Source organism: Octodon degus, unplaced genomic scaffold (genome assembly GCF_000260255.1).
Source record: "Octodon degus isolate 3935 unplaced genomic scaffold, OctDeg1.0 scaffold00127, whole genome shotgun sequence".
NCBI lineage: Eukaryota > Metazoa > Chordata > Mammalia > Rodentia > Octodontidae > Octodon > Octodon degus.
This window is the reverse complement of record NW_004524703.1, coordinates 2,184,205-2,211,814: the sequence shown is the minus strand read 5'-3', so window position 1 is coordinate 2,211,814 and position 27,610 is coordinate 2,184,205. Positions and strand designations below refer to the sequence as shown.

The following is a 27,610-nucleotide window of genomic DNA, read 5'->3' as shown; positions in this document are numbered from 1 at the left end:
GAAATAATCCAAATGTCAATTAACTGAGAAGTGGATAAAAAGATGTGGTATTTTTATGCAATGAAGTACTACTCAGCTATAAAAAAGATAAACTCGAGGGTTTTATAGGTAAATGAATGCAACTAGAGACCATACTCAAAAGTGAAATAAATCAGACCCACATAAACAAACTATATTGTCTCACTAGTGTAATAACCTGAAAGAGGGCTGGGGAGACAGCTCAGTGGTCTAAGCACCTGCCTCACAAGTGCAAGGACCCCCAATTCAATCCCTGGTACTACATGCCTTGCCATCTCTGAAACCAGGCATGGTGGTGCACGCCTGTAATGCGAGCATTGGAGAGACAGGAAGACTGCTGAGTCTTCAACACAGGGAAAAACTAAACTGATCGACACCTTCATGTGTTTTCCATGACATTTGTATGAAGCCCAACATGATAAGATAAAAGAAAACCATTATTTTTTTTCTGTATTTTAGGGAAGGATCTACAGGGTATTCAGGGCCTCACTACTAGATCACAATTGTAGTGATTCTTCTGTTTACAGCCTCCCAAGAGCTTGGATTACAGGTGTGTGCCACCACACTCAGTCTCAATTGCAATTTCAGTGTACCCTGGAGGCGGAGCCAGCATGGCAGGCCCGGGGGGTCAAACCCTTGGCCCCTGCACTTGTGTGCAGGAGCTTTATTTAATCTGCTGAGCTATTTGGCAGGCCCTAAGAAAATCATTATTGTCACTTTGAGACAGGATTTCTTTTTTATTCACACTCCGCGTGGGTCTCCAGACTTCCTAGATAATGAGAGGCACTTGAGCAGAATTGGATTCTAGAAAGCTGCCCCCCTAGGCATCAGACAAGCCTGACTGCATCAGTGCTGGGTACGTAGACTGAAGTAGAGAAGTGCTTAAACAAACAACAGTGTACAAAGTAGAAAGATCTGAAACATGAAAAAAACATAAAGCTGTGTCATTTGCAAAGATGGGTTCTGTTGCCATCAACAAAGGAACACTTCACAAATTAGCAGAGAGGTACTTACTGGGTCACCCTGCTTCCAGGATTGCCAAGGAGACTTTGTTCTGGTACATCACAGCTACCTCTTCATGTATCACTCTGCATCTCCCTAGACACTGAACAAGACACAACAAATAGAGGAAGATTTGCTTATACGTTAGCTAGAAGTTGCTCTGTTTCAGCTTATGACAACAGGAAAAAGGAAAAAATCTTTCTATTTTCTGTTAACATGGTTGCATTGGGTGTCTGCACTCGGGGAATCGCACAGCTTCTGCTTTGTATAAGTTTCCTCATCTGTAAAGACAGGTCGACATGATTAGGATGACTTAGGCAGATCATGGAGGAACCTCCTGACTTGCTGTTAAGTTCCCTTCCTGCCATCTATGGCTCTCCATCTCCCCCTCATAACAAAATTCCTCTTCAGTGCCACTGACTCCTCTCTTCTTCAGTCCCCCAACCAGACTTCCAACCCAGGATGTGACAGAGGTATGGGCTGGAGCCCATGGTGCCATCTCTCCCAGCTGCACATCTGATGACATAATGCCATTACCTTGAAACCAGCTCAGAGGGAACAGTTCTTCCATGAAAATCAACAAATGTTATAAATCAGGATTCCCAGCAGACACCTGTTTTGCCCCATGCTGTCAGTGACTCTGCTCCTAGTGAAATCATTAATGACTTATGCCTCACTGAAGTCAATGTTCAGCACTGTCCCTTGCTACTCAAGCCCTCTGCAGGGAGGGCCTCACCCAGGGACCTGGGCTCCTTCTTTGAGCATCTTTCTCTAAAGAACTGCACACTCACTTGTTTTTGTTTACCTCATCAACTGGATCTTTCCAAAGTCATTTGTTAGATTTCCCTCCTCTGTGAACTTCTAAACATTAGAATACATAAAGCTGCCTGTCTGTCTGTCTGTCTCTTTCTCTCTCTGTCTGTTTTTGTCTCCTCTGTTTCTGTGTTGGTCAGTCGGTCTGTCTGTCTGTCTGTCTGTCTCTCTCTCTCTCTCTCTCTCTCTCTCTCTCTCTCTCTCTCTCCCCCCATCCCTTCTTGGAGTTAGAGTCAGGGTTGCAAAGATCAAGAGTACAACGAGACCCTCAAGTTCCACTGAAAGCCTCACTGCCTACTCAGCATCTCCACAGCCCACGAGCATATTATGTTCAGCATGGTCAATACTGGCCTTCAGTTCTGACAGATCACCCCAATATCTCCTTCCCTAGCTCAGCAGATGCTGCTGCCATGTATCTGCCAACCTGCCCAGGCAGAAAATCTGGGGCTCTTATTTGCTATTTCCCTTCCCCTGTGCTCTTGACAAAGAAGCCTAATTAGACAGAGGGTAGGACTCAAGGTCAGTGGCACAGCTAGGATGTGTCCAAGGGACAAGAGATGAAAAGCTGAGGAATATAAAGCATCTGGAGTACCAGGAAGGAGGCCAATCAGAAGGCCTTGTAAGGGAAACTTGATTATAGATTGTTATCATATAAAAATTTTGTTCTTTAGGCAATAGCAAATCATCAAAGCATGTTAAGCCAGATCAGACCATTGATTTAGAAAGATAAGCTTGATCTTGAATTTAATATAAGAGAATTTGAGAAATGAGTTAGAAACCTTCCATGACAAGATACGTAAAAGGTGATGAGAGTTTGAACTGGACAAGGGACAGAGAGGATGAAAGATGTGAAACTCATCATGCTGGAAGCATCTACACCCCAAGATGGAATAAGAAAGGAAAAGGACAGAGTTGGTTATGAGAGTTCTCATGAGTATTCACGGGGTAACAGAAAGGACTGGGGTAAACAACAGCTGAATGGAAGGCTGACTTCTAGAAGAAAAAAAGTGAGGTTCTTTAGCCATATTGTTTAAGATGTCTGTGGGCAGTGGCTGAGAGGACAGCAGGATCAAGTCGCAAAAAAGGATAATGACATGAGTGAATTGAACAGGACACAATTTGGAATCTGGGGCCTAACCCAACCTCATACTTGCTAGGCAATGGGTGTCCATAAATACTGCCACAAATACGGTATCTTTAGGAACAATCACACAATGTAAAACCTGTTGGTACAGATGAAATCACTGAGTGAAAAAGGAGAGCTGAAGACCAGGCCTTGAGGGTGGTCTTTGGGGCATGGAGAGGAGCAGAGAGGTGGGGAGACAGACCTGGGATGAGAGCACGCAGAAGGGACCCAAGAGAAAAGCAACTCTCCAAGGAAGAGGTAGAGTCCAGCCCTGCACACGCCTACTGAGGTGCACAAGAGAAAGATACTGTTATGTTTGGCAGCTCACACATAAGCAGAATTTTAAAGCAGAGGTGTGAACAGAGACTCCACTATGAGGTCCTGGGTGAGTGATCCAGGAGTCAGAGGCACAGCCATGCTAGGTGGCCCGGTGTCCTGGTGCAGCATCACAGATACTCCATGGCCATGCCTCCTGGCTTTCTGGCCATGCCATGGATGCTGGTGAACCTGTCACTCCTTCCATTCATGTCTAGAGCCATCTGTGACAAATGAAAAGGAAGGCAGCCATTAGTCTCTTCAAGCTCAGAACAGAAGGAACTATTCATATCCCTAGGATGATTCCAAACCAGAGGATAATAAATTTGACCCCAACAACACACTTGGGAGCCAAATGTCTGCCCCAGGCTGTGGCAGGGAGGAAAGCTTTTGCTGGTGTGCCTTTGGTTGTGTTCCTCCTTGTTTGGGAAGTCTTTCCATAGTTCAAGAAAATCCTTTTCTGCCTCAAGAGGAGAGAAGGATTTCTTTATGATGGAGGGAAAATATCAAGGAAGAGTGAGTCATAATCTCCTGATAGAACAACAAAGTGAAAACAGGGCGTAGGCAGGTCGAGTGTAATTACAGCAATTTTCTTACTGGCAATGATTTCAAATTTCCTGTCACTGCCCTAAATGAATAGATAGTTCCACAGGAAGGAAGTTTCGTAGGACAGACAAAGCAAGTCAGAGGTAGGGTAGAGTGGGAGTGATCTAAATGGTACAATGCTGTGTCCATCTTTCCTGATGGAATCAAAGCTACACCCCGCACAGCTCCCAGCCCCAGGCCCCTGCAGGTGGTCACTCTAATATCCCTGGGGACACCCGCTATAGTGCAGTCCTACCCCAGCCCAGGCAGTGTCTGCCTCTGGGGTCATGCACATGTGGCAGAGCATGTCTGATGACTATGCCCTCCTTTGCACTGGGGCTGCTGCTTGCTTTGGCAGAGCCTAAGAAGTTCCTGACACACACACTTACCAAGGACATGCACCTCATGTACGTCTGGTTCAGATCTTCCTGGTGCAGAACAGCTGGTGAGCTGCCTTGTAATGGGTCAAAGCTTGGGAAAGTGGGCGTTTCCCGATTCTCTGCAGGTTGGTTGCTCCCTGAGCGAGGAAGCTGCCTTTCTCTGTTTCCCTTCAAAGGCAAAACCCACCTGAGAAGACAGCCACATAGCCTTGCTGTCCATGTGGACAATGAACCTCATGGGAAAGGTAGCAAATCAGATGGTTTTCTATGCACTGGGTGGCACATGTCTTTTCACAAAGGTCTTGTTAAGTATGTTTTCTTTGTAGTTGCAGAGTGTCATCTGCCACCCTATGGCTTTGCTTTTATTTGCTCCTCACTTTGTCCCATGCACTGAAAAAGTGCATTGCCCTACTGTCATCTTCACTTGTCTTTTTTTAGTACTGGGGACTGAACCTAGGACCTTTGCACTGAGCTACATCCCTAGCCTTTTTGTTTTTTATTTTGAGATAGGCTCTTACTAAGTCTCTAAGTTGCCCAAGCTGGATTTCAGTTTGAGATCTTCCTGCCTCAGCTTCCCAGGGTGCTGTCATGAGAGGTGTGTGCCTCTAGACTCAGTTATCTTTGCTCTTAAAATCTCCTCTGCACACCTCAGGAAGAGATTCTGTGAGCTTCTTGCCTGTCTGCTCCTGCTCCTCAATCCAAGTTTCCCTCTTAGCCTCCCTGCATGGAAGGGAACTCTGTGGGCTAACAGGGGGCATCTGCTGCTTCCCAAAGACCCAGAAAGATTGGGGTGTGGAACTTCATTTACCAAAAGCCCAAAGAGCAGAACCAGGTCTCTATATCCCCAGAGATGTACTTGTCACTGGTTTGTCTTACTTGGAAAAGAGCTCCACAGGATCAAAGGAAGAGGATGCTTTAAAATCACTACAAACTCACCTTGGAAGCTCTCACACAATTAGGAACTTCCACTTTCCCACCTCTATGGAGGGTACACAAAGAAATGACATGCAGATAGTAAATGCCTCAAGTGCAAAATAGTACCCAGAATGAAGCAAAAAGAGGTCACTGAAGTTGGATGGAGGTAAAAGAAAACAGCCAGTCAAGGAGACTGGCTTTAAATGCACTTTGGGGGACCAAAGGGGCTTGGAGCCTACATGCCATGTAGGGGGCAGAATCTGAACTGAGCAAGGGCAGGTAGCAGAAGGACTTGGGCTCGGCCATTCTGAGCCAAGCTCTGGTTGGAGAGCACTTGTAGAGCACAAACTTCTAGGCTGCCTTCGCTGGGAAGCCCTGACTCCCACTCAGTCTACAGAAACCCTGGGGTCAGCTAAAAGCAGGCCACAGCTGGCATCTCTGCCTTTGGGTTGTAGCAGTCTCCTTTATCACCTTAGCCTTTGCTTCTGATCCTTGCTCAGCTCCACACACGGGCAGGTCAGACACTAAGGAGTGCCTGTCTCAAAACTAGTAATACACGGTTGGTTAGGCCTGCACTCACCTGACCTATCTTATCCTCCTCCAAGAAGAGGGCACCATGATAAGAACAACTAAGATATTTTCACGATATGCAGGAACATTCAACCAGCAGCTTGTCCAGTTCCAGACCACTGCAGCAGTGTCTCCAAGTCTCATCATGGCCCTAAACCTACCATCATCTTGGATTCCAGAGTTTCACACACAAGTCACCCCACAATGAAACTGAGGTCGTCCCCAAGCAGGAACAAGCACCTCCCCGGAAGTGGACTGCCCCAAGGGAAAGGAATTCTCAAGAGCCATCTTGAAGAGTATAAAGTGACTCCATGATCAGCAAACCATAGTTTGATCAAGATTCTGCCTACTTTTAGTCCTGCCCCAGTGTGGAGGTCCACCGGGTCATCCTCCCACAGACCTGAGCATGACTATGATTATGTGGGGGCAGTTCAGGTTGCATGGAGGTGACTTCCCCAGATTGGGTCTCAGTTTAGGGAGTCCGGCCAAGGCTGCGTATGTGTCTTCATGAAAAAAGATATGAGATAATGTTCCCTGAGGCCTGCATGACTGCAGAGGAAATTTCCTTTCCAGAATTGGCTACAGAACAGGTTACTCATTAACCCTAACCTAAATTTGGCTGTTCCATCCCTTTCTCAAGAATGCTTTGTTCCCTGCTGCAAGCCTTGCCTGCCTCGCCACTTGCCTAGCACATCCAGCTGCTGAGTGATCAGTAGATCCTGAGGTTCTGGCTGCCTTCTGGGCTTTTGTGCTCCACCAATGGTCATCCCAGATCGCTGCTGTGCAGCTATAATATCTCTCACTCTTTATTCTCACCGTGCACTGTAACATGAGGCAGGAGATTGGAGCCACTGTAGAGGTTTCCAATACCCCAGTTCTCCCTCTATCTGAACCTAAAGCCTATGTTAGTGTCTCCTGTGATAGGGCTAAGGATTTAACCTCTCCCTTATCTTACCAATATTGGTACATAGACTAACATCCTTTCTTATCTTACCATTGTTTTTTCTACTTATTTTGGGGGGTCAAAAAGAATAAATTGGAAATGACTTGGAATCCCAGACTCAGGCCTTTGGCATAGAGCAACATTAACACTTGCCATTTGGGGGAGAGGTTTTAGAGGTACCCTTGAATATTTCTGAGTGTTCACCCCCAGCTCTGCTGGACTGAGCTGATTAAATTAGAAGTTACCTAAAGCATATAGTATCTCCAGAATTCAAGTTCTCTGGAGTGTCTAAAAAAAGCATCGCAGTTGGGAGGGAAGAGTGATGGAATGACAAATTGAAAATCTTCCTATTTATACCAAAAAAATTAACCAACATCAACCCAAGCTACAGGTAACTTGGAGAGTCATCCCTTTAAGACAGATGCCATGCCCTTGACTGGGCTGCCCTCCTTTCTACCTGGATTCTATTTATTCCCTATAACAGACACACTCTTAATTGCAGTACACTGAGCTCCATAGAGATAGCACCAAGGCAAGTGAGAGCTGGACGGGCACTGAGTGACTCTGTACCTCACTGAGGAAAACAAGTAAACATGGGCAAAGGAGATCCTAACAAGCTGAGAGGCAAGATGTCATCACATGCATTCTTTGTGCAAACTTGCCTAGAGGAGCACAAGAAGCACCCAGATGCTTCCGTTAACTTCTCAGAGTTTTCTAAGAAGTGTTCAGAGAGGTGGAAGATCACACCTGCTAAAGAAAAAGGAAAATCTGGCCACCTGCACCTGGCGCTGGCGTGGCTGGACCTCAGGGCCCGGGGCGGCGGCTGGGGCGTCCGGCCGTGGGGAGCCTCCACCAGGGGAGCGCCTTGCGAGGTAAGACGCGCTCCGGACAGGTCCTGGGGCGCGCCGCGGCCGCCCCCGCCTCTCACGCCTTCCCACGTCCCCCCCCCGCCCCACCCCCCAGACCCCACAAAACTTCCCAGTCCGCCATCCGTCCGCAGCGAGAAGCAGGCCGTAAAATAGCGCCTAGGGTTTTGCTTGTGTGTGTTTTTAACAGATGCCTGTAGCTTTTACCAGGCTTCCTGGTAAAATGAGTCAATGGAGACGGCTGTCTTGCCCAGGCCGGCTAATCGCCGCTCCCAGAGACCCTCACGGCTTTGGTAACAATGGCAGGACTGGCCATTGCAGCGCCACTTCCGGGGTCTGCTGCACGCACGCACGCACGCATGCACGCACTTGTGGTTTACTTTAGCCGGGTTGCCCTTGAACCCGGAAGCAAATGCTCTGCGTTCCTCCCACTCCAAGGTGGCAGCGTCTGAGGACAGCTTAGATCTGCCTCGACTTCCCGAGCTGTTCGAAACCAGCAAACAGCTTCTGGAGGAAGTAGAAGTAGCCAATGAACCCACCGGCGCCAAGATAATCCAGGACAGAGTGATCAAGGGACTAGATCTACTTGAGAAGGCTGCTGAAATGCTATCGCAACTCGATTTGTTCAGCCGAAATGAAGATTTAGAAGAAATTGCGTCCATCGACCTGAAGTACCTGATGGTGCCAGCGTTACAAGGAGCCCTCACCATGAAACAAGTCAACCCCAGCAAGCGGCTAGATCATTTACAGCAGGCTCGAGAACATTTTATAAACTAAACTCAGTGCCATTATTACCATGTGGCAGAGTTTCAGCTGCCCAAACAACTTGACAAGAACAACTCAGTTGAAAATAACACTGCTAGTTCTTCCGTGGCCTATGCTAACCTCCTTGGTATGACGTCTCAAAGGAAGGCTAAAATAGATACAGAGAGAAGAAACAGGTGGAATATAGGTTGTCTGCACTGAAATCTGCTGTGGAAAGTGGTCAAGCAGATGATGAGCAAGTTCGGGAATATCGCCTCCTTCACCTGCGGAGATGGATTGGAATCAGCTTAGAGGAGATTGAGAGCATTGACCAGGAAATAAAGATCCTTGGAGAAAAAGACTCTTTCAGAGAGGCATCAACTTCTCAGTCATCTCTTCAGGATAGACCTCCAATGAAATCCTTCATCCTCACTCGGGACAAGGCCCAGTCCAAAGTATTTGGAGCTGGTTATCCAAGTCTGGCAACTATGACAGTGAGTGACTGGTATGAGCAGCATCGGAAACATGGAGTGTTACCAGACCAGGGAATAGCCAACTCAACACCAGCTGTAGTTGATTTCCAGAGAGTGGCTCAGGAAAAAGACAATGAAGAAAAGGAGAAAGAGGATGATGAGTGGTATGAGTGGAAGGACACCCACCCAAGGGGCTATGGCAACCGACAGAACATGGGGTAGTCTTCTGACGACATGACAGGACTCCGGGGCGCAGACCTTTCCTGCCAAGGAAATTGCCACCATGCCCTCCATGGTTCCTGCCTCACCTGCATACAACAAAGGCAAAGATGGTGACTCTTTTGCTTTTCGTTCAATAAAACATCAAATGATTGTGTATTTGTACCCTAGATAATAACCAGTTATCATGTTTTGACATTACTAATTCTTATGGTGTATCCTGATTTCTTAAGTGGACAACAAAGTACATTGACAAGTGACTATATAATCAATGCTGTATGAATTCTCTTTAAAATGAAATAAAATCTCTTCTATTCCATGAAAAAAAAAAGGAAAAGGAAAATCTGAAGACATGTCAAAAGCAGACAAGGCTCATTATGAAAGAAAAATGAAAACTTATATACCTCCTAAAGGAGAAACAAAAAAGAAGTTCAAGGATCCCAATGCACCCAAGAGGCCACCTTTGGCCTTCTTGTTCTGTTCTGAGTATCACCCAAAAATCAAAGGAGAACATCCTGGCCTCTCCACTGGTGATGTCACAAAGTAACTTGGAGGAATGTGGAATAATACTGCAAAGCAGCCATATGAGAAGGTTGCGAAGCTGAAGGAGAAGTATGAAAAGGACATCTCTGCCACCGGGCTAAAGGAAAACCTGATGCAGCAAAAAAGGGAGTCATCAAGGCTGAAAAACACAAGAAAAAGAAGGAAGAGGAGGAGGAGGAAGAGGATGATGATGAATAAGTTGGTTCTAGGACAGTTATTTTTCTTGCCTATAAAGCCTTTAACCCCTGCCCCCCTGTACACAACTCACTCCTTTTGAATAAAAAAATGAAATGTAAGGTTGTTTTATATTTGTTGTTAAACCATGCATTGTCTTTGTTTGTTTGTTTGCAAAGTTAACGCACTACCAAATGTGTCTTTACATAGCCCTGTCCTGGTGGCATTTTCAATAGCCACTAACCTTGCCTAGTACAGCATAGGGCTTGTAAATTGGCATGGAAATTTAAAGCTGGTTCTTGTTGGTGCACAGCACAAATTAGTTATATATGGGAACGGTAGCTTTTCATCTTCAGTTGTCTGTGATGCAGCTTATACAAAATAACTGTTGTTCTGTTAACTGAATACCACTCTGTAATTGCAAAAAAAAAAAAAAAAAAAGTTGCAACTGTTTTGTTGACATTCTGAATGCTTCTAAGTAAATATAATTTTAAAAAGACACACTGTTAATGTTTAAATGTACACATATGCTGCTTAATTTTCTAAATGTCTTCAGCATCCATTGGCTCCTCTGAATTCTTGCACAACCCTGAAGACAGGATTTATTCTACCATCTTCAGTCTGTAGCATTCACACTAAGAGTCAGGGAGTAAGCAATCAGCCTACAATCTCACAAGGGGCCAGCAGAGCGACCTCAGTCCAGTCTCTAGTCCTAGTTTCAGTGTTCACCACTTTTATCTGAAAACAAGGTGGCATAGGCACAGGCCCATGGAAACAGACCTAAGAGCAGCAAGATGCCACTACAAGGAGCAGCCAGATAGCTCAGCAGACTAAAGTGCCTGCTTAGGTAGACACAGGGACTGGATCTGATCTCCAGCATGCCGTGCCAGCCCCACCCCCAGGGTGCTCTGAGATGGTGATTGAAACTGGGCGTAGTGTCACATGCCTGCAATCCCAGTACTTGGGAGGCTGAACACAGGAAGATCACTAGAGTCTGATCTATGTAGTGAGACCCTGTAGACCCTATACTAAATACATTTTTTTAAAAAGGATGATGCCACTACAGGGGCGAGACTGCTGACTTGATGGTAGTTGTTGTCTACTGAGAAGCTCCATTGCGGGATAGTGGAGCTATTTGCAAGGAGTGCAAATCCTACAAATTCAATCAGGCTCCTCCATGCCTAGCCAGAAACAATGATTAGCATCTTCAACATTTCCCCCTGATGTTAGCTTCACTTCAGCTATGCTGCTTTTTCTTCTTTCAGTACTCTCTGTCCTTGGAATTTCTCCTCAGGATGTAGTTCAGAAGGACAGAAAGTTCACATGCACAACTCCTTAACTGTAGCATTACCTTTCACGGCTAATATCAGAAAAATTTAATGTTCAATTACATGACACTACCTAAGCCATGGTAGGTCATTTGGATAGAATATTGTGCAGCAATGAGAGCAATGAGTATTATAATCATGCAGCAAAGTACCATAATATTAAACATTAAAAGAAGAATGAAAATAAGCTGGCTACATATTGGTAAAAATGTGATTTTTTTTAATAAAGACTAGAAACAAAAGATAATAGGCTACACATGAATCTTTGTAGACAATTTTGTTTGAATTTCCTTATCAATAAAAATCTTACAGGAAACAAGAAATAATAGGTAGCTTGCTCAACATTAAGTAAATAGCTGTGTGTGTGTGTGTGTGTGTGTGTGTGTGTGTGTGTGTGTCTGGGGGTTGATTGATATTTATTATGTTAATTCAAAACCAAGAGTTACAGGGGTCAACACTTAAAATTACTTGCTGGATAATTTTCACTAAGCCTCTCAACCTCTGTACTCGTAAATTCGTCCATCTGGTGGAAGGGCACTTAAGGTGGGAGCTCAATAAGTGCTTCCCGAGTGAGGGACGAAACAAATGGACAGAGCTCTCATGCTTGGAAAGAAAACTCTGGTTCCACTGCATTCACGAAGTTGTCTGTCCTGTAGCCATCATGAGGCATAAGTATTATCTGAGCTGTCCTTCCTGCTGGTATCTTGCATAACTTCTTTTTTAGCACAGGAAAGAGTGGCATGATACTTAAAAGCACATCTAAAATTGAGCCAAATACAGACTTATTCCACAGGAACACGAAAGGAAGCCTTCCCAACTTCTCTGTACCTGTGCCCATTACCTTAAAATTTCCTTCATCAAAGACATATGTTTCTTACTTCAACATATTCTGAGCCATTTCCTCTGTTTCCCATTGCTTCTGGAAATGGCTCATTTGTAGCCCTCTACCTTGTGAGTGTGGATCGCACAGCCTATAGAGTTGGGCCTGGAGGTTGCACGAGTGCTTCCCTGCTCACTTCGCTCTCCCACCTTTGTACTGACATCCCCTGTGAACACGGAGATGTGTTTCCTCCTTCCCAAATTGTGACCTTCAGACATGTTCATGCCTCCCTGAACCAGCCTGTGTGGCCAGTGACCCGTTTTCCCTCGTGTCAGTGGCACCCTTGTCTTGCTCCTTCTATCCAGTAATTGCTACTTTAGAGCTCCCCAGCCAAGAGGTCTGGAATACAATCTGATGTGTTGATATCTGAAAATAAACACATATGAAGACTTAAAGCATAGCTTTATTACAAAGGTTCAGTGTGATGTGAATAATCATACAATTAATCACCCTGTAGCAGAAAAAGAAGATGAATAAACCTGATACATTTTTCTATCATTTAAACCTGGGAAGACAAAAATCATTAAGAGCACCATGGTTTGAAGATCACTTAATTTTGTGTTAGAAAAGTAAACTTAATGAAGCAATAAATTACATGACAAAACTCAAGCATTAGATAAGGTGAGGATATTAGAAATAAAAGTATGGATTTTATATATGAACATGCTTGATTAATGAGCATATAGTTACTTTCTCTCCAGAATAGACTTCCTGGCACACAGATGCTTTCTGAGAAATATTGATAACATGAGGATCTTCAGGAAAATCTGCCCAGTGTCAGCTGTGGGTGGTTGTCCTGGGATGCCTTCTCCATACATGGGAACATGGAGCAGGACAGTAGTGGGGTTGGTGGGCTGCTGCCGCCTGTCTGAATTTGGACCACACAGTGGGGCTGGCCTGGAGGATAGGGAGCCTTGGCTGCCCTAGCTCTGGTTTCTCCCACTCTCTGGGCAGGATTCCCAAGTGGTTGTGAACATGTAACTGGGTGAACCCAATAGTTCCGTGGCTCACAGTCCCACCAGGATGTTACGGACACTTGGGGCAGAGCCCTAGTCCAGGTAGCAGCCTGTCGTTAGCTCCTAGGTTACTCTCATCCCCCTCTTCCCAGCTCTGAGCCTTGGGAATCAGCCTTCCTAGGGCTCAGGAGCCCCATCCGCAGACACCACCTCTTGAGGATGATATAAGGATTAAAGGACAACATCATGGTGAGGGCCCAGCATGGAACAGAATTGAACTTGAACTTGTTATAGAGGAAACCAGCCCTACTGCAGAGGAGAACAACTCTCCATCATTACAGCCTTAAAATTTCAGAATTCAGTCTTAAATTTCAGGATGCTCAAAGAGCTAACGTGTTGGTGATGGGATGGCCACTTGAAGGCCAGCATCTCTGAAAGATGAGAGCGTAATACGCACTTCTTTTCTCCTGCCATGGCATGGTGAAATCAAACCCTCGAGGAACCATTTTCAAGGTGCGCTTTTGCCATGGTCATGGTTACCTCCATAACAGCTTAAGCTTTTATTGTTGTGCTTTTAAATCTAAATCCTAATTTTTCTTTCTTTTTTTTTAATCCTAACTTTTCTTGTGTATTTTTATGTTGCCCTGGAAAACTGTCCTATAGAAAGAATGGCTGGGGATACATGGTGCTGCTCTGAGGACAGTGCTGTTGGCATGAGAAGGCAGATAGCTGAAGAAGCCCCTGGCCTTTGCAGCCTCCTGATGACACTCCAGAACCAAGCAGTAGTGAGGGGTGAGGAACAGCATGAGGCTGAAGTGTCACTCTCTTGCTCCATCCTGAAGTTTAACAGAAAATCTTAACAAGGAAGTAGCTACTCCATCCCTGGAAGGACCAAAGAGGCCCTTCTAGGGCACACTCAAAGTTGTTATTAACATCTGGAATTTTCAGACCCTTCATGACCTCACAGAATTATTTCACGGTGGTATCTTATTAATAAAAAACACTTGGGCTTGTGACCATCAAATGCCCTGTGTCCAGGAGGCTGTTCAAAAACACACCAGAGTAGGAATTTGTTTCTGGCAATGTGGTCAGTCCTGACTTTCTTCAACACTGCTTCCCTGGAATTAAAGGATTTAAAGATTCCAGGTGCCAGTACTTTTTAAGATATGATTATAAATAATTCAGGAATTTGGTCCATTATTGAAAAATCAAGTCTGCTGAACAAAGTAATTATGCTTATGATTCAAATATGCAGTATGTTTTTTACAATGCAGTGTGTTCATACATCAGGCACTTTTGCTAGGTTGCCTGGCCTCTGGCCAAGTGCTGGCTTAAGCAAAGCTTCCGCTTGATAGGACAGAGGTGTCATGCAGCACAGAAGGCTGAGCAAAGCACCAGCCACCTTCTGGAAATGACCATGTGACCAGGAAATAATAAAAATGTCACCTGTCCATGGATCGCCATGGTAGCAGCAACATTACCGGCCCTGCACAAATAGTGGGAGCAGGAGCACAACAGGCCTCATTATCCACTGCAGCTTCTCAGACTGTGCGGGTAGCTGCAGGCTCAGCATGGTGGGAAAGTTGGGTTGGTCTCCAGCACACAAGTCAGTGATGTAAGTCACTGTTCACAAAAAGACCTCCCAGAGACTACAATACTGGCCAACCTGCCACTGGGGGTATTAGAAAAAATACACAAGCCATTAAACTCTGTGGGAGCTGGGGGTTGAACAAAAACGAGTGGGCGTCTTCATTTGGCTCCTACATGCATGCACGCTAACATGCACGAGGTCTCCACACAAAAGTTACAGTGTGTGGCGGTCACCTAATGTCTGCAGGGCACTCCTGGGGACCCTTGGGGCAATGAACCTAAGTGTGCAGCTTGCTTTGCTACCATCACAGCAGGAGTCCCTGCAGGCCAGAAGAGCATCCCAGCAGGGCCTGCAAGAACCCCAGGGACCACTGCTTGGCCTATGGAATCTGTGCAGGATAGTGAATCCATCCTGGCTCTGTCAACCGCCTGGCAGCCGTGGAAAAAGGTTCAGCAGGAAGAGGAGAGGCGGGGCCATCTCCTCCTCATCCATGCCCTGCCCTCTCCCGCACATCCTCTTTGCCAGTGCCCTTCCCCTACATTCTGGGTCCTTGTTGTAGATGCAGTCACTGCCACAAAAGCCCAGCTTGCTGTTCGTGCAGGGAGTCCAGTGCCTGAGAAGTTTCCCAGGACAGTGGTCAGGCATAGGAGCAGTGAGGTGGAGGCTGCCTCCGCAGGCTCTGGGGCTGCCTAGCTCATGTGCTCACAGGAAAGCAGCAGGTGTGCAACCCTAGCCTTCGATTCGGTGTCCTCTCTACTTGACCTTGATGCAGGAACTATTTTTGTTGCAGCTGAAAGCAAAACAGTGCAAGGAAAAGAGACTGTTGCAGCAGAATTCACTCTCAACTGTTCAGCGGGGGGTGAGAGGAAAAATCACTCCCACAAATGACATGGGAAAGGAACTTCTAAGTGACAGTTAGAAGGAAAGCCAGTAAAATGCACTCCAATATCCCGACTTCCAGACTTTCCATCTCATTCAAGAGAATAAAAGGGTCCCGCTTCCTGCTGGGAGACTCGTGGCTCTGTCTCCATGATTAAGCTGGGCACATCCGCGACGAGGGAGTCCATCCTTGTGACGCATAAACCATCTCCTTCCCGGGCCCCTTCGGGGCTGTACTTCCCAGGATGCAGCTGCTGCGCAGCGGCCCCAGCTTCTCCTCCTCCCACCTCCTTTGCTGGCTGGAGCTGCAGAAACATGGCCTGCAGCGTCTCCTTCACCATCTGGAGCTGCCCCTTGAGAGACTGTGGGTGCCGTTAAGGAAGAGTGGGAGGGGAGCCGGTTTCCACAGCCTCCCAGGGAACCAGGAGAGCAAGTGTGCCTGCCGGGAGCAGATGGGCTTTGCCATCTAATTGCAGTTCCAAGTTCTCCCAAATTGTAGGAATTAAATATTGATACAAATTTTACACTTCTTTTAAGAGCTATTGCAATTCTACAAGGCCTGGGGTCATTAACTATCTCAAGTATGATTTTCAAAATGCAGAAGGAAGAGTGAGCTCCCGGGCTGAGACAGATGGCCCCTCAGATGCTTGATGCTACGTGGTTAGTGCGACCATTCTGCCGCTAAGCCCTGAGCTGGGGTGGCGGCTGTCAGACCCAACTGCTCTCAGTGCAGAAATCAAAGCCTCCTCAAGGCAGCAGAACCCGGGGCCACTGTCACAACAGAGCAAACACTGGACCATCTTGTGTCATGGACAGTGAACCACTAACCATCTGCTCACCTGGTGCAAGCTCCTTCATAGTTTTCTCATGAAACAAGGCTTCAAACCCTCAACGCTGAGCGCCGTTCTCACTCAGCATGTTCTAGACATCAAGTAAGGTGCTCCAGCATCGACTGGTGAGCAAGAAGTCTGTTGTTTCTGAGTCAGCTGGTTTGAATCTTCTTAAACTGGTGAGTACTTAACTGTCTGACTTGTAAAGTTGTTTCTCAGATAGAGAAAATAGTCATAAAGAACTCAACAAATAGTAAAGCAGGACAACAAAGCCTGCTGTTCTTGTAAGAAACAGATTTTTCTCTAAACATTCACACAGATGAGCATTCACCAACAAAGTGGTTTTAGTCAGATTTTAGGCTTCTGCTATTTGTCATAGGCCTCAGAACAGCCCTAAGACAAATGCAAGCAAACTAATGCCATCTCCTCTGGATACAGGGGTGCAATGGGTTCATACCATTTAAATGTTTAAATCATCACCGATCTCAGGCCATTCAAGTATTCTAGGTGAGAGACAGAGGCAACAGAGGTTTGAGAAAAGCCTCAATCTGGCTGCTTACCTGCTTCCTGCTCTGCAGTGTTCCACCCAGCTCTAAGAAATCACCATGTCAAGAGAAAACGACAGCTCTACAGTGTGGCTGTCCACAGCTTTCCCCTTCTGCTCTGAAGAAGGAACTCCAGAGCACACTGGGGATCATGTGAATGAGCCTCTCACAAGCAGAAATGCTGAACTACCCAGCTTTTCAGCCCCTTGGAGTTCACTAGGCTCCTCCTTGGTGAAATCTACACACATTTGCTGTGCTGGTTCATGGCTTGTACTTGAACTTGAGGGCAATGAGAGTGGCAGAGGGGGAAGAAGAGATAAAGAATCCAATATTTCCCCTCCTTTATTCCCTCCCTTCCCTTGCTGATTCCCTTCCTTCCAAAGGAAATTTTGTTCTCCATTTCTCCACTGGACAGATCTACTAATCTTTACTGAAGATACATACAACTTCATATCAGCAAAAAGCATAAATGGTCCCAGATCAAATACCACACAGCAATTCATCACAAAGTCTGCACATTTATAAACCACAGAGCTCAGGTGGTTTATGAATGCTGACAAACTCCTGGGACTTAATTACCTTTGATATGAAGCCTGGAACTACACACCACTATTTGTAATCCGCTAAGTGATGACAAAGGTTTGTAGAGAAAGAAATTAAACCAAAATGCGTTGTTTCTCAAAATAAAATTCAGAAAACTTCTAATACTGGTGGATGAAACTGAGAGGGCTAAAGGGAAAGAGAAGCTGTGAAAGAAAGAGGCTAACTTACACAATTAACAAATCATCCCCTCCTATGCTAATCTCTGCTAACACACCCAAGGGTCAGAAAAGGGGGCGGGGGATTTGAAGATACAAATCCCCATGAAGCTAGACAATTTAGTTCATCTTTAATTGCTCCACTTGTGAATCTTACATTTTCTTCACAGCATTAGGATTTTTTCTTCTTGTGAAAAAATAGTGCCTTTTGTTCATTGTTACACACCATGAAATTTAAGGTTTATTTCTTAACACAACAGATACAACAAATGACTTAGGCCCTGACAGAGCAAAGCATCAGAAATGTGGAAAACTGTATCTGGTGAGTTTATGAGGTAATGATCATTAAAATAATTAAACTCAGATTTATTTGCAAAGCTTCTCTCTTTAACCAAGCCACCATGTTTTTCCTTACAAAATGAAAGTTCTAAAATATTTTGGATGATTTGAATAGTTAGGGCTGAAATAGGGGGGAAAAAACCCAACTTGCAGAAATTGGGAAAATAGGCCTGTAGTATATTAAAGGCTGAGGGGCATGGTGGTGTGTGTGTGTGTGTGTGTGTGTGTGTGTGTGTGTGTGTGTGGTGAGAGAAGCTCAGTATGAGATAAAGGATACTGGAAAAGCCTCTTGGTCACAGCTAGCAATGTGCGCTTGGAGGTTACACTGAGCCATATATAGTATATTTTTAAAGTATTGGCTGATCCAACAAGTTCATAGGTGAGGCCCACTGGCCTCTTTGACTATGATTTCTGTGAAAGCTCTTTCTCCCAGCTCCTTGTGTCTAGGGGCAAAAAAACATTCCCAAGGAGACAATCCAGCAAAACTTCTGCTACCTTTGTCTTTCAAGCTGTCCTTGGAAAGTTGAGGGGACCTGGTTTCCACAACCTCCCACATCCTGTGGGAGTCCTTCAGGAACTATGGTGCTTATGCACAAGCCTGTTGTATTTTTCATAACATTTTCTCACTGATTTGCAATAAATAAACTATTCCATTTGATACATTGACCCAAGATCAGGCTACAATCTGGTTTCCTGATGCTAATACAAGTTTACAGTGGAAGCCCACTGACATATTTGACCTTGATTTCTTTCCGAAGGGCTGAATGAAGTCAAATTCCAGTGCTGGAGTCTTAGGTGTCATAATAGGGTACTCAGAGCCTCTAAGCAAGTACAAGACAAGCCTCAAGGGACTGCTGTGTGATGGCACTTGTGCCCAAGAAAACTGCGTGGTCAAGTTCAAAGTCCCCTGACAGACACGCCACCAGGTGCCTGTGATATCCTAAGAAAATTTAGACATGAATTCCTGTGATGGCACGGGGCTTAGCATGGACTGCCTACTTACTTGGCAAATGCATAACCTATTGAAATGTCAGTGCTGAAGACCAGTAAGGGGGTGTGGCTGTGAGGCACCCAGGAATGCAGTGGTGACCGACGACTGTCTTTGCAGAAGACCTAGGAATGCTTCCATTGGAGGCTTTGTTTTCATATAAAAGTAACTGAGTGTTTTACCTTCAATGGCCTTTCCCAGTGATTGCTCTTTTCTTCTGTTGTTGCACTGGGGATAGAATCCAGGGCCTCTTAGAAGTGACACAGTGCTCTCCCACTGAGCTCTGGCTCTACCCCCACTCCCTTTTTAAATTTTGAGACAGGGTCTTGCTGAGTTGCCCAGGTTTGCCCTGGATTCCACGAGTTCATTCTGATGGCTCAGTCAAAAGTAGGTCTTCAGCTCATCTGACCTAGTTTGGTTTAAAAGGAGAAAAGGGTATAGCCTTTGAAACTATTTCTCACTTGTTTCATTATTTCTTTTTAGTTACACGCTTTCCTCTGTAGTCACTATGGCCTACAGAAAAGTCAGAGGTCCAGGTCAGTAACTCTGAGCAGGGGAGACCACTCTGAGGACCCAAATCAAAGAACTCAGTAGATGCACGCGGGGCTCTGTATTGTCTACCTTGGGCCAAGACCATCATGTAGGCCAGCAGTGGACAGCCATTTCCGTGCTTTCTCCCACTGCAGTATGCTTCAAACTGTCCATTCCAGCCTCAGTGGGAGCCCAGGGGAAGCTCTGCGGTCTCCACCCTGCACCCACCCAGGCCGCCTAATGCCTTACAGAGCAGCCTCATGGGCTTACTCTTCCTATCTGTAAGATCCTGAGAGGAGCTCAAGGTTTTCATGATCCTCTCTCAACTCTTCAGCTCTTGGGGCAGAAAACATTTCCAAGGAGAGGAGAATTTCCCCCCTACCCTTACTACCTTTGTTCCTTCAGCCTATACATTAGAAAGTTGAACCAGACAAGAGCCCTTCGGGGGCTGGGTGCTCATGCATGAGCCTGAATGTATTTAGCGTCTTTACATGCATCAAGCTCACCAAAACTAATCAATTGGGCGCCACGCATTCCAAATGAGCAAAGAGAATAGAATTCCATAAGGGCTTCCGGACACGGATGTAAATACAACTGCAAATAGAATTAGTCTGTCCCCACCTTGTCTGTGACTCTCAGGCAGGCAGAGCTGCCCTGCGGGGGTGAGGAGGGTGGTGTTAAACTATGCCTCAAATGTGCAAATCCCAGGTGTCTTTCTTTGCTTCTGATAGTGAGTGGCATGCAGAAGTTGGAGAAAGAAATGTAAAAATTTCTGCTTAAAAATCCACCCCAACCCAGCAGGTTTTTAGTTAATACATCTTGAACATAGAGGAACCATTACACATTCAAATGGTTTTTCAAAATGTAACTGCTAATTAGGATCCACAAGGACTGTGAAATTGTATGCTAGGCTCAGACTCTGGCTCCTGGATCCCGCTCCCTGGCTGTGAAGTCGCATGCACTGCTGGTCCCTTCCTGGTTCCTGCATGAGACCCTCCTGCAGCCTGCTCCCCCAATTAGTGGTGCAGACCCTTCTCAGACACCCCCACAGTAGCAGCTGGCTGTCTGGGGCTCTCATCTGGCTGTGCTACACGTAATTTAGCAAGCCTGTCAGGGCCATGAAAAGACAGGGCCCATCCCCCCATTCCAGATTTGTTAATCCAGCATCTTTGTAAAAGGAGACTCCCAGCAGGCTGCCAGTAACTGTGACTTTAAACAGGATGCCAGGAAGACCTGTCTGGAAACTCCTGGTGCTGTCCCACCCATCACTTGCTGGTCGCTCTGGGGGGCCACCAGACACATACATGCGTACATGTAGCTTATGCAGATGCCCTGTGCTCCTGCTGGGAGCATGGACACAGTAGCCTCCAGACACGTTGTTCCTGGGGGGCCCACTCTCTGCGTGGACTTGGATTAATCTTGTCCCCCTCACTATCCAGGCAGGAAGCGATAGCACCAACAATATAGCTAGCATACTCCCCAGGAGGCTCATCTGTGTCGTAGGCAACAAGCTGCTCCTTTCAACCACTCTCAGCACTAAATCTGTGATCAAAAAAATGAAAATACAGGCCTGGAAGAGTTTGGTAGGAGGATTCTGGCAGTCCCTTTGAACCTTGAGATAAGTTCTACTCTGAAACAATGGCTTTGTTTGCTAGGTAGCCCCACAGGGCTGGGTAAATACAAAGCACAGTGTCCCCCTTGAGTGTATGAGTTTAAAGATGCTTTTGTGTATCTATTCTCAATCACTGATGCGGACACAGCCTGAGCTTCTAAGGAAACTCTGGGTTGAAATCCATCTTGAGGAATGGACTGTATTTAAAGAGGGGAAAGGGCTGGCTTTGGCGTTTATACCAGTATTTGATAGCCCAACGCTAGCTTGACATTTCCTCACTTATCTCAACATAGAATTCCCAAAGGCAAGGGGACTTCCATGCTTATTATAGCTTGGATGGGTGGGGTGTCGCAGATTGAACCCAGTGACTTTACAGTGAACTACATCCTTCATCCTTTCTTATTTTTTATTTTCAGACAATTGCTGAGTTGCCCAGGCTGGGCTCAAATTTGTAAACCTCCTGCCTCAGGTTCCCTGAGTGCTGGGATTATAGATGTGCCCCACCACACCTGAGTCTAGAGTTTAAAATTTAAAGTGACTGTCTCCTCTGCTGAACAGACCCTTCCCTTCCCATACAAGCATAGCTGTCTCCTGCTGGGCCACATGTGGCCAGGGCCAGGGTCTGGGCCTGGACTATTAGAGATGACCCTGGACCTGCTACCTGCTAAGCTTCCATTTTTCTGACTGTAAAGCAGGGACAAGAATCGCTACCTACTTAGAGCAATTTTGCAACAAATGACTTCTTACATAAACCATCATGGGGCTACTGAGTCCTTCAAACATTTATCACAAGGGGATCGAAACCACCTATGTTGAACCTATGTATGTGCAAACAGGATGCAGTGTGACATTGGGACAAAGGAGCTGAGAGCAGTGAGACCAAGGAATGACCTTGGCCCCCAAGTCCTTGCTGCAGATGAGGACTGTGCTAAGCATAGGGTATGCATACAGCCTCCCTTAGCACCATAAAAACTTAGACGGGCTTACAACCATCCTCATGCTGCAAACAAGGTTGCCAGTGCTCCCACATTTGTCTCTGATTTCATTTGTGGGAGGCTCAATAACTCCAGGCCTCCAATCCTATTGCAAGTGGGTTTCCGGGTTCCTCTTCCCCTACCTCTGCTGAGCTGAGCTCTTAATTCTTCTTACCCTGCCTATTTCCCATAAGTCTCCTGCTATGCCCCAGAGGTGGGACTTCATGTCATGGCCCGGTTGCCTAGTTACTCGCGCCTTTTACCTGTGTCGTCATTTCCCTATGCCTCCACTATATATACCCAAGAGTTTCCTTTGAATAAATGAGACTTGATCAGAATCCTGTCTTGTCTCCATTTCTCACGTCTCCTGTCCTTTGTCCCCTCCTCAATTCCCCGCTCCTGTCCCAGGTGACCTTCGTTGACTGACCCACTGGCTCGGGACATCCATTCTACTAAGCCTGGCTCAGATTGGCTGTAGAAAAGCCACAGACTCCTTGAAACACTGTTCAGCCCCTCCTCAGCCTCCTCTCCTGGGTAAGGACAAGATAATGGCTTATAATCAAACTAATCTTCTGAAAATTTCAAAACAGCAGACACCGGCTGCAGCTCTCAAAAGAGCTCCTGGCCCCTCCTAGGCCAAGGTGCCTCCTGCTCAGGACACTCACACACTGGCAGGGCCGGGACCCTCTGCAGGCTTGGCTTGCTGAAGCAGGCAGCTGCCATGCACCCAGAGGTAGCTGCTGGCTGCTCATGGACACCATGGCCCCTTAGGCGAGCTTCAATCTGGGACCCCTGAGAGTGTGAACAGCAAAAGGTGCCATTGCACTTTCTGCTGCTTGGAGGCAACTTTCCAAGAACAGCTTTGACACTGGTTTTGTAAGAGGCAGAAATTAGAAAAGACAGAAATTCCTAAAAATGTGCCTCGAGCAATGTGAAAATAATTTCTGACTGAATTAAAGAAATATCCTGCTAGGTTTAATAAGCAAGGTCCAAAATTTAAAGGTATAACAAGAAAGAAAATGATGTTGAATTCATCATTAAACCATATGTCTGAATATTTTTGACTAAGATTAATCCTGAGCTATTCAAAGCTATTTACACATACAGATAATGTATGATAATAACTGGAATTCTAGGAAGGTTACAATGAGAAGCAAAGGTCAAAACAAATCTCCTACAAACACATCTAATGGAAGCCATGCCAGTGAATAGAATGAATGAATGAACTGGAAAGTGGTTTTAGCCAGAAAATACCAACTTGTCATTTAAGAACTAAAAACATACAGCATAAGTCTACTTATCCCTTTATCTAATCACATACCCTTCCATCTGTTCTTAGAGGACTCACCAATGCACAACCTCCACATGTCCCCTAGTGTGAAGCGCCTCACAGATATAACCTAACACCCTCCTGCCACCTTGCTCACCGCAGCCAGTTTTGACACAAGTGTCTGTGGAGCTTGACCCCAAGGACATTGAGCCCAGTGCAAGAAAAGCCTATGATGAAAAATAGAAAAGGACTGAGTTGAACTTAACTGTGTGTTTGTAGCTGCACACTGAAAAGGAATGATCCAAACAGTTATTAGCTTTGATACTCTACCGCCCTTTATGTGGCAGAATTGTATGAGGAACAAATCTGAGGATGCACTTGGGTTTCTCGTTTTTTTAAAGCCCTTTAGAAACTGAGCTAGTCGAATGCTTTGCTTCTGATGATTTCCCAAAGGCTGGATAGACCCAGCTTCATACCCACTGAAATTCCATTTGGCTTTGACTTCGTTGTGTGCATGCCTGACCTTGTGGTTACCTTTGAGTGGTCAGGCTTAATAATCAAAAATATTGAGTTGTTTAATGAAAACTAGAGAGAAAATGTTGCATGTGGGTAATTGCTCCATAATTTGTTTCCATCAGGCAGATGGAAATAGCGTAACTTTTTAAGATTTTCTTTTGCAAAATAACCTTTCAGGTGCTTCATCTGTAAGATGAAAAGGATATGAATAAGGTCTTCATCACGACTATGGATTGCTGTGTGAAGCTGATCTTCTAAATGCAATATCTTCTTGCCTATGGCTTCACATTTTTCTCCAAGTTCTGCAGAAAGGATGTAAGATTCCTGCCCAGAGAAAAAGAAAGAGATCATATATAAAGATTTAGAAATTTTAAGGCCATGAACACTGACAGGACACACAAATGACCGCAACAAAATCTTCCCAGAATGCACTTTCAGCTTCTGTGCCCCAGCAGGAATCACTCTGGGGCCTCTGCCTCCCAGGGGCTGTCTGTATAAAGGTAAGAATCAAGTTCAAGTTGTTACTGAATGAGGAGCTTTGTCTACATAGCCCCACAGGTTTCCCTTTATCCAGTCATTTCAAAGTAGGAATCCCAGCCCATCAGCTCCCAGAATGGATCCATCAGAGGGAAATTTCCAGGTGCATTCATGGAAGACCAGTAGTCTAACAGGTACTCTAACAAAACATGGTTGGCACATGTCACAGAAGCACCTGGACTGACCTATCAGGACAAATAGTCTTTCAGAGGCCCTAGAACCTGACAGGGCACCAAGCATTTGTCTTCACACTGGCCACAGTCTGCAAACTCCTAAGCACAGGGATGGTGATGCTGTGCTCGCTGCCAGACTCTGCCTCCCCCTCCCAAGTCCTAGCTCCACACTCCTCTGGGGTTTCCCCTTCAAACGCACCACCCACTGATGGCTGATGGCTGAGCACTGCCCTGCAGTTTTACCTACTTGAGTTTTGCCCCTGGGCCATGTCCCTCATGGGTAGCTCCTCCCATGATGTGCCCCTCTCCACCCTCCTTCCTTCAAGGCCCACACGGCAATCCCACCTTGTACAGCATCAGTTCTGATGTGTGCTACAGCCCTCAAGTGACTGTGAACTCCCTTCTGACAAGGGCCAGGTCCAGGCGCTCACCCCAGGATACCCTATGGAACAGCCACGGTTTCTTTTTCTTTCTTTTTTTCTTTTTCTTTTCTTTTTTTCTTTTCTATTTTTTTTTTATTTCATACAGGGCCTGCAAGGTCTCACTATTAGATCTACTCATAGTGATCTGCCTGTTTACAGCCTCCCAAGAGCTGGGATTACAGGCAAGTGCCAACATGCCCAGTCTCAATTGCCATCTCAGCATGCCCCAGGGGTGGGGCCGACACGGTAGGCCTGGGGATCGAGCTCCCAGCCACCGTGTCCACCTAAGCAGGCACTTTAATCTGCTGAGCTATTTGGCCAGCCCAGCTACGGTTTCTTAATAAATTAGAATAAATAAGGCCAAGAAAATAAGGAAAGAGAAGAGAGAAACTTAGAATGGAGGAACAAAAGAGCATCAAATGAGCTCAAAATTAAAACTTGACCAAATATAAAGGAAATATCATGCCATTAGTGATAACTGAGACTACTAAAAGAACTTTACATAAAGGAAAGAATCAAGGTTTGCATTTAGATTAAGCTGTAAGGTTACTACAAAAGCTACAGCCAGTACCCAACAACAACGAAGACCGACCAGTTGTAGTAGTGTTGCGAGAAGTCCTGAGATACCATGCACAACATGATATTACACTCAGTCCATGAGGAATAATTAAACCCAGATAGGTGCTTTTACATTTGCTCTATTCACTCTGGAATGCTCTCAAGTTTAAATTCCAAATGGTCAACTATGTTAGAGTAAAACAGTACTAATGGAAACTATAAATAACTATTATAAATATTGGAGAGATCTCCTGCAATGCAAATAACTGTATATACAGAGGATGAGAAATCCAGGGACAATGTCTAGGGCGCATGGATACAATTAAGCAAACTTTCATGTGAAGGTCTGCTCAAAATTGACCAGTGATGAGAAGATGGCAAACACATAAAACCATAGAGCTGTGTAAGTTTTGCTGCTCCTACAAGCGATAGCACTCTCATTCCAAGACACGGGATGAAGAGGAGAGAAAGGACAAAGAAGTGGAGACAGGGGGCAAAGACCAAGACCACAGTCACAGACAAAACAATGGGACATTAAGGAAAGGAACCACTGGAGAAAGAATATGGGCAGTGGGAAACCCATGAGTCACACACAAAGAAAAAAATAGACCTACGGGGAAAATATATGTGTCTGTGGACACACTTAAAGGAGAAAAACAGTAACATCAGATCAGAAGACCAGGAACCGAAACATTCTTAAACAGCCTCAAAGAACTGAAGATGAAGATGTTCAGCCTGCAATAAATATGAAGGCAAAGCTAAATTAAACAAAATTGGCTTAAAATATGGCTTTACATATCCCCCAAACATGGAGTCTCTATCTGCTTTCTTTTGAAAATTTGTGGAGATTGACGGTGAGGACGTACAGTCTGGAAAGCCCACTCAGCCCACGTAGCAAGCAATCCACATGGTTCCTGTGCTACAGCCCAGTAAGTCCATTTCCTAGAAGCTATCAAAGAGAAACAATTTACACATTTACATTTAAGTAATTTTTATGGTCTTTGTAATAAGCATGAAAAAACATATACATATGACATCCATAAAACATATATGTTCTATGTTTTATATACATAAAAATATATATGACATACATATACATATATGTGTGTGTCAAATTGAAATGTAAGAGTTTAAGTCACGCAAAGATGATGGTGAAGAAGCTTTGGCTAGAGGAAGTGACTGTCTAATGGTAACAAGAAAAATGTTTGGTGTGTTAGATTAGTTTTTAGCCATTAAAAATTATTTTTTAATTTTTTTGAGAGAGGGGGTCACTACGTAGATCAGACTGGCCTTGAATTCATTACATAGTCCAGGCTGGCCTTAAACTCTTAGTGATTCTCCTGTCCTAGCCTTCTGAGTGCTGGGAATCTAGGCATGTACCACCATACTCAGCTAAAAACAATTTTTAATATAAGAAAATTTAATAATGAAAAAATACTCAAGTGGACAAAGTACTAAAATATTGACAATTATTTCAAGGAGTGATACTTAAAATTTCATTTTCTTTTGTGTACTTCTTAAATTTTCCACATTTCTAAAATAGCAAGAGAAAAAAATTAATGGAAAAAATTAATTTTAAACATAATGGAGGGAAACTTAGTTCTCTTTCCCATCTTGCAAGATGGCAGATGAAAAACTGAGAAGCCAGACACTAAAGAGAAGAAACCTAAAGCCAAGAAGGCTGCTGCCAGTGGTACCTGTAAAAAGGGTAAGGTGAAGAAGGCAAAAAAGTCCAAGAAGGGGAAGCCCCACAGCAGCTGAAATCCTGTTCTGGTTAGAGGAATTGGTAGATACTCCTGATCTGCCATGTATTCCAGAAAGGCTTTGTACAAGAGAAAGTACACAGCTGCTAAATCAAAGGTTGAGAAGAAAAAGGAGGAAGTTCTAGCTACCATCACAAAACCGGTTGGTGGGGACAAGAATGGAGATATCTGCATGGTTAAACTTCAAAAGATGCCTAGATACTACCATACTGAAGATGTGCCCCAAAAGCTTGAGCCACAGCAAGAAACCCTTCAGTCAACGAGGAAACTTTGAGCCAGCATCACTTCCGGCACCATCATGATCATCCTCACCGGGCGTCACAGAGGCAAAAGAGTGGTCTTCCTGAAGCAGCTGGCCATGGCTTGCTACTTGTGACTGGGCCTTTTAGCCTTAAGCATGTTCCTCTATGAAGAACAAACCAGAAATTTGTCATTGTCTACAAAAACTGATATCAGCAAAGTGAAAATCCCCAA

The 27,610-nt window shown here is 45.2% G+C and overlaps 1 protein-coding gene and 1 pseudogene across 1 annotated transcript in view; one reads left to right on the top strand and one right to left on the bottom strand.

Moving 5' to 3' along the window:
- The first annotated feature begins 7,917 nt into the window (after positions 1-7,917).
- Positions 7,918-9,123, top strand: LOC101589071 (annotated as a pseudogene).
- Positions 9,124-12,331: 3,208 nt separating this feature from the next.
- Positions 12,332-27,610, bottom strand: part of Disc1 (disrupted in schizophrenia 1) — a 352,530-nt gene continuing 337,251 nt past the window's right edge. The window contains exons 12-13 of the mRNA XM_023700878.1: positions 23,890-24,007; positions 12,332-15,684 (exon numbers count right to left, since the gene is read on the bottom strand). Coding sequence (XP_023556646.1) covers positions 15,413-15,684; positions 23,890-24,007 — 390 coding nt within the window. The 3' untranslated portion in view covers positions 12,332-15,412. The remainder of the gene's footprint in view (positions 15,685-23,889; positions 24,008-27,610) is intronic.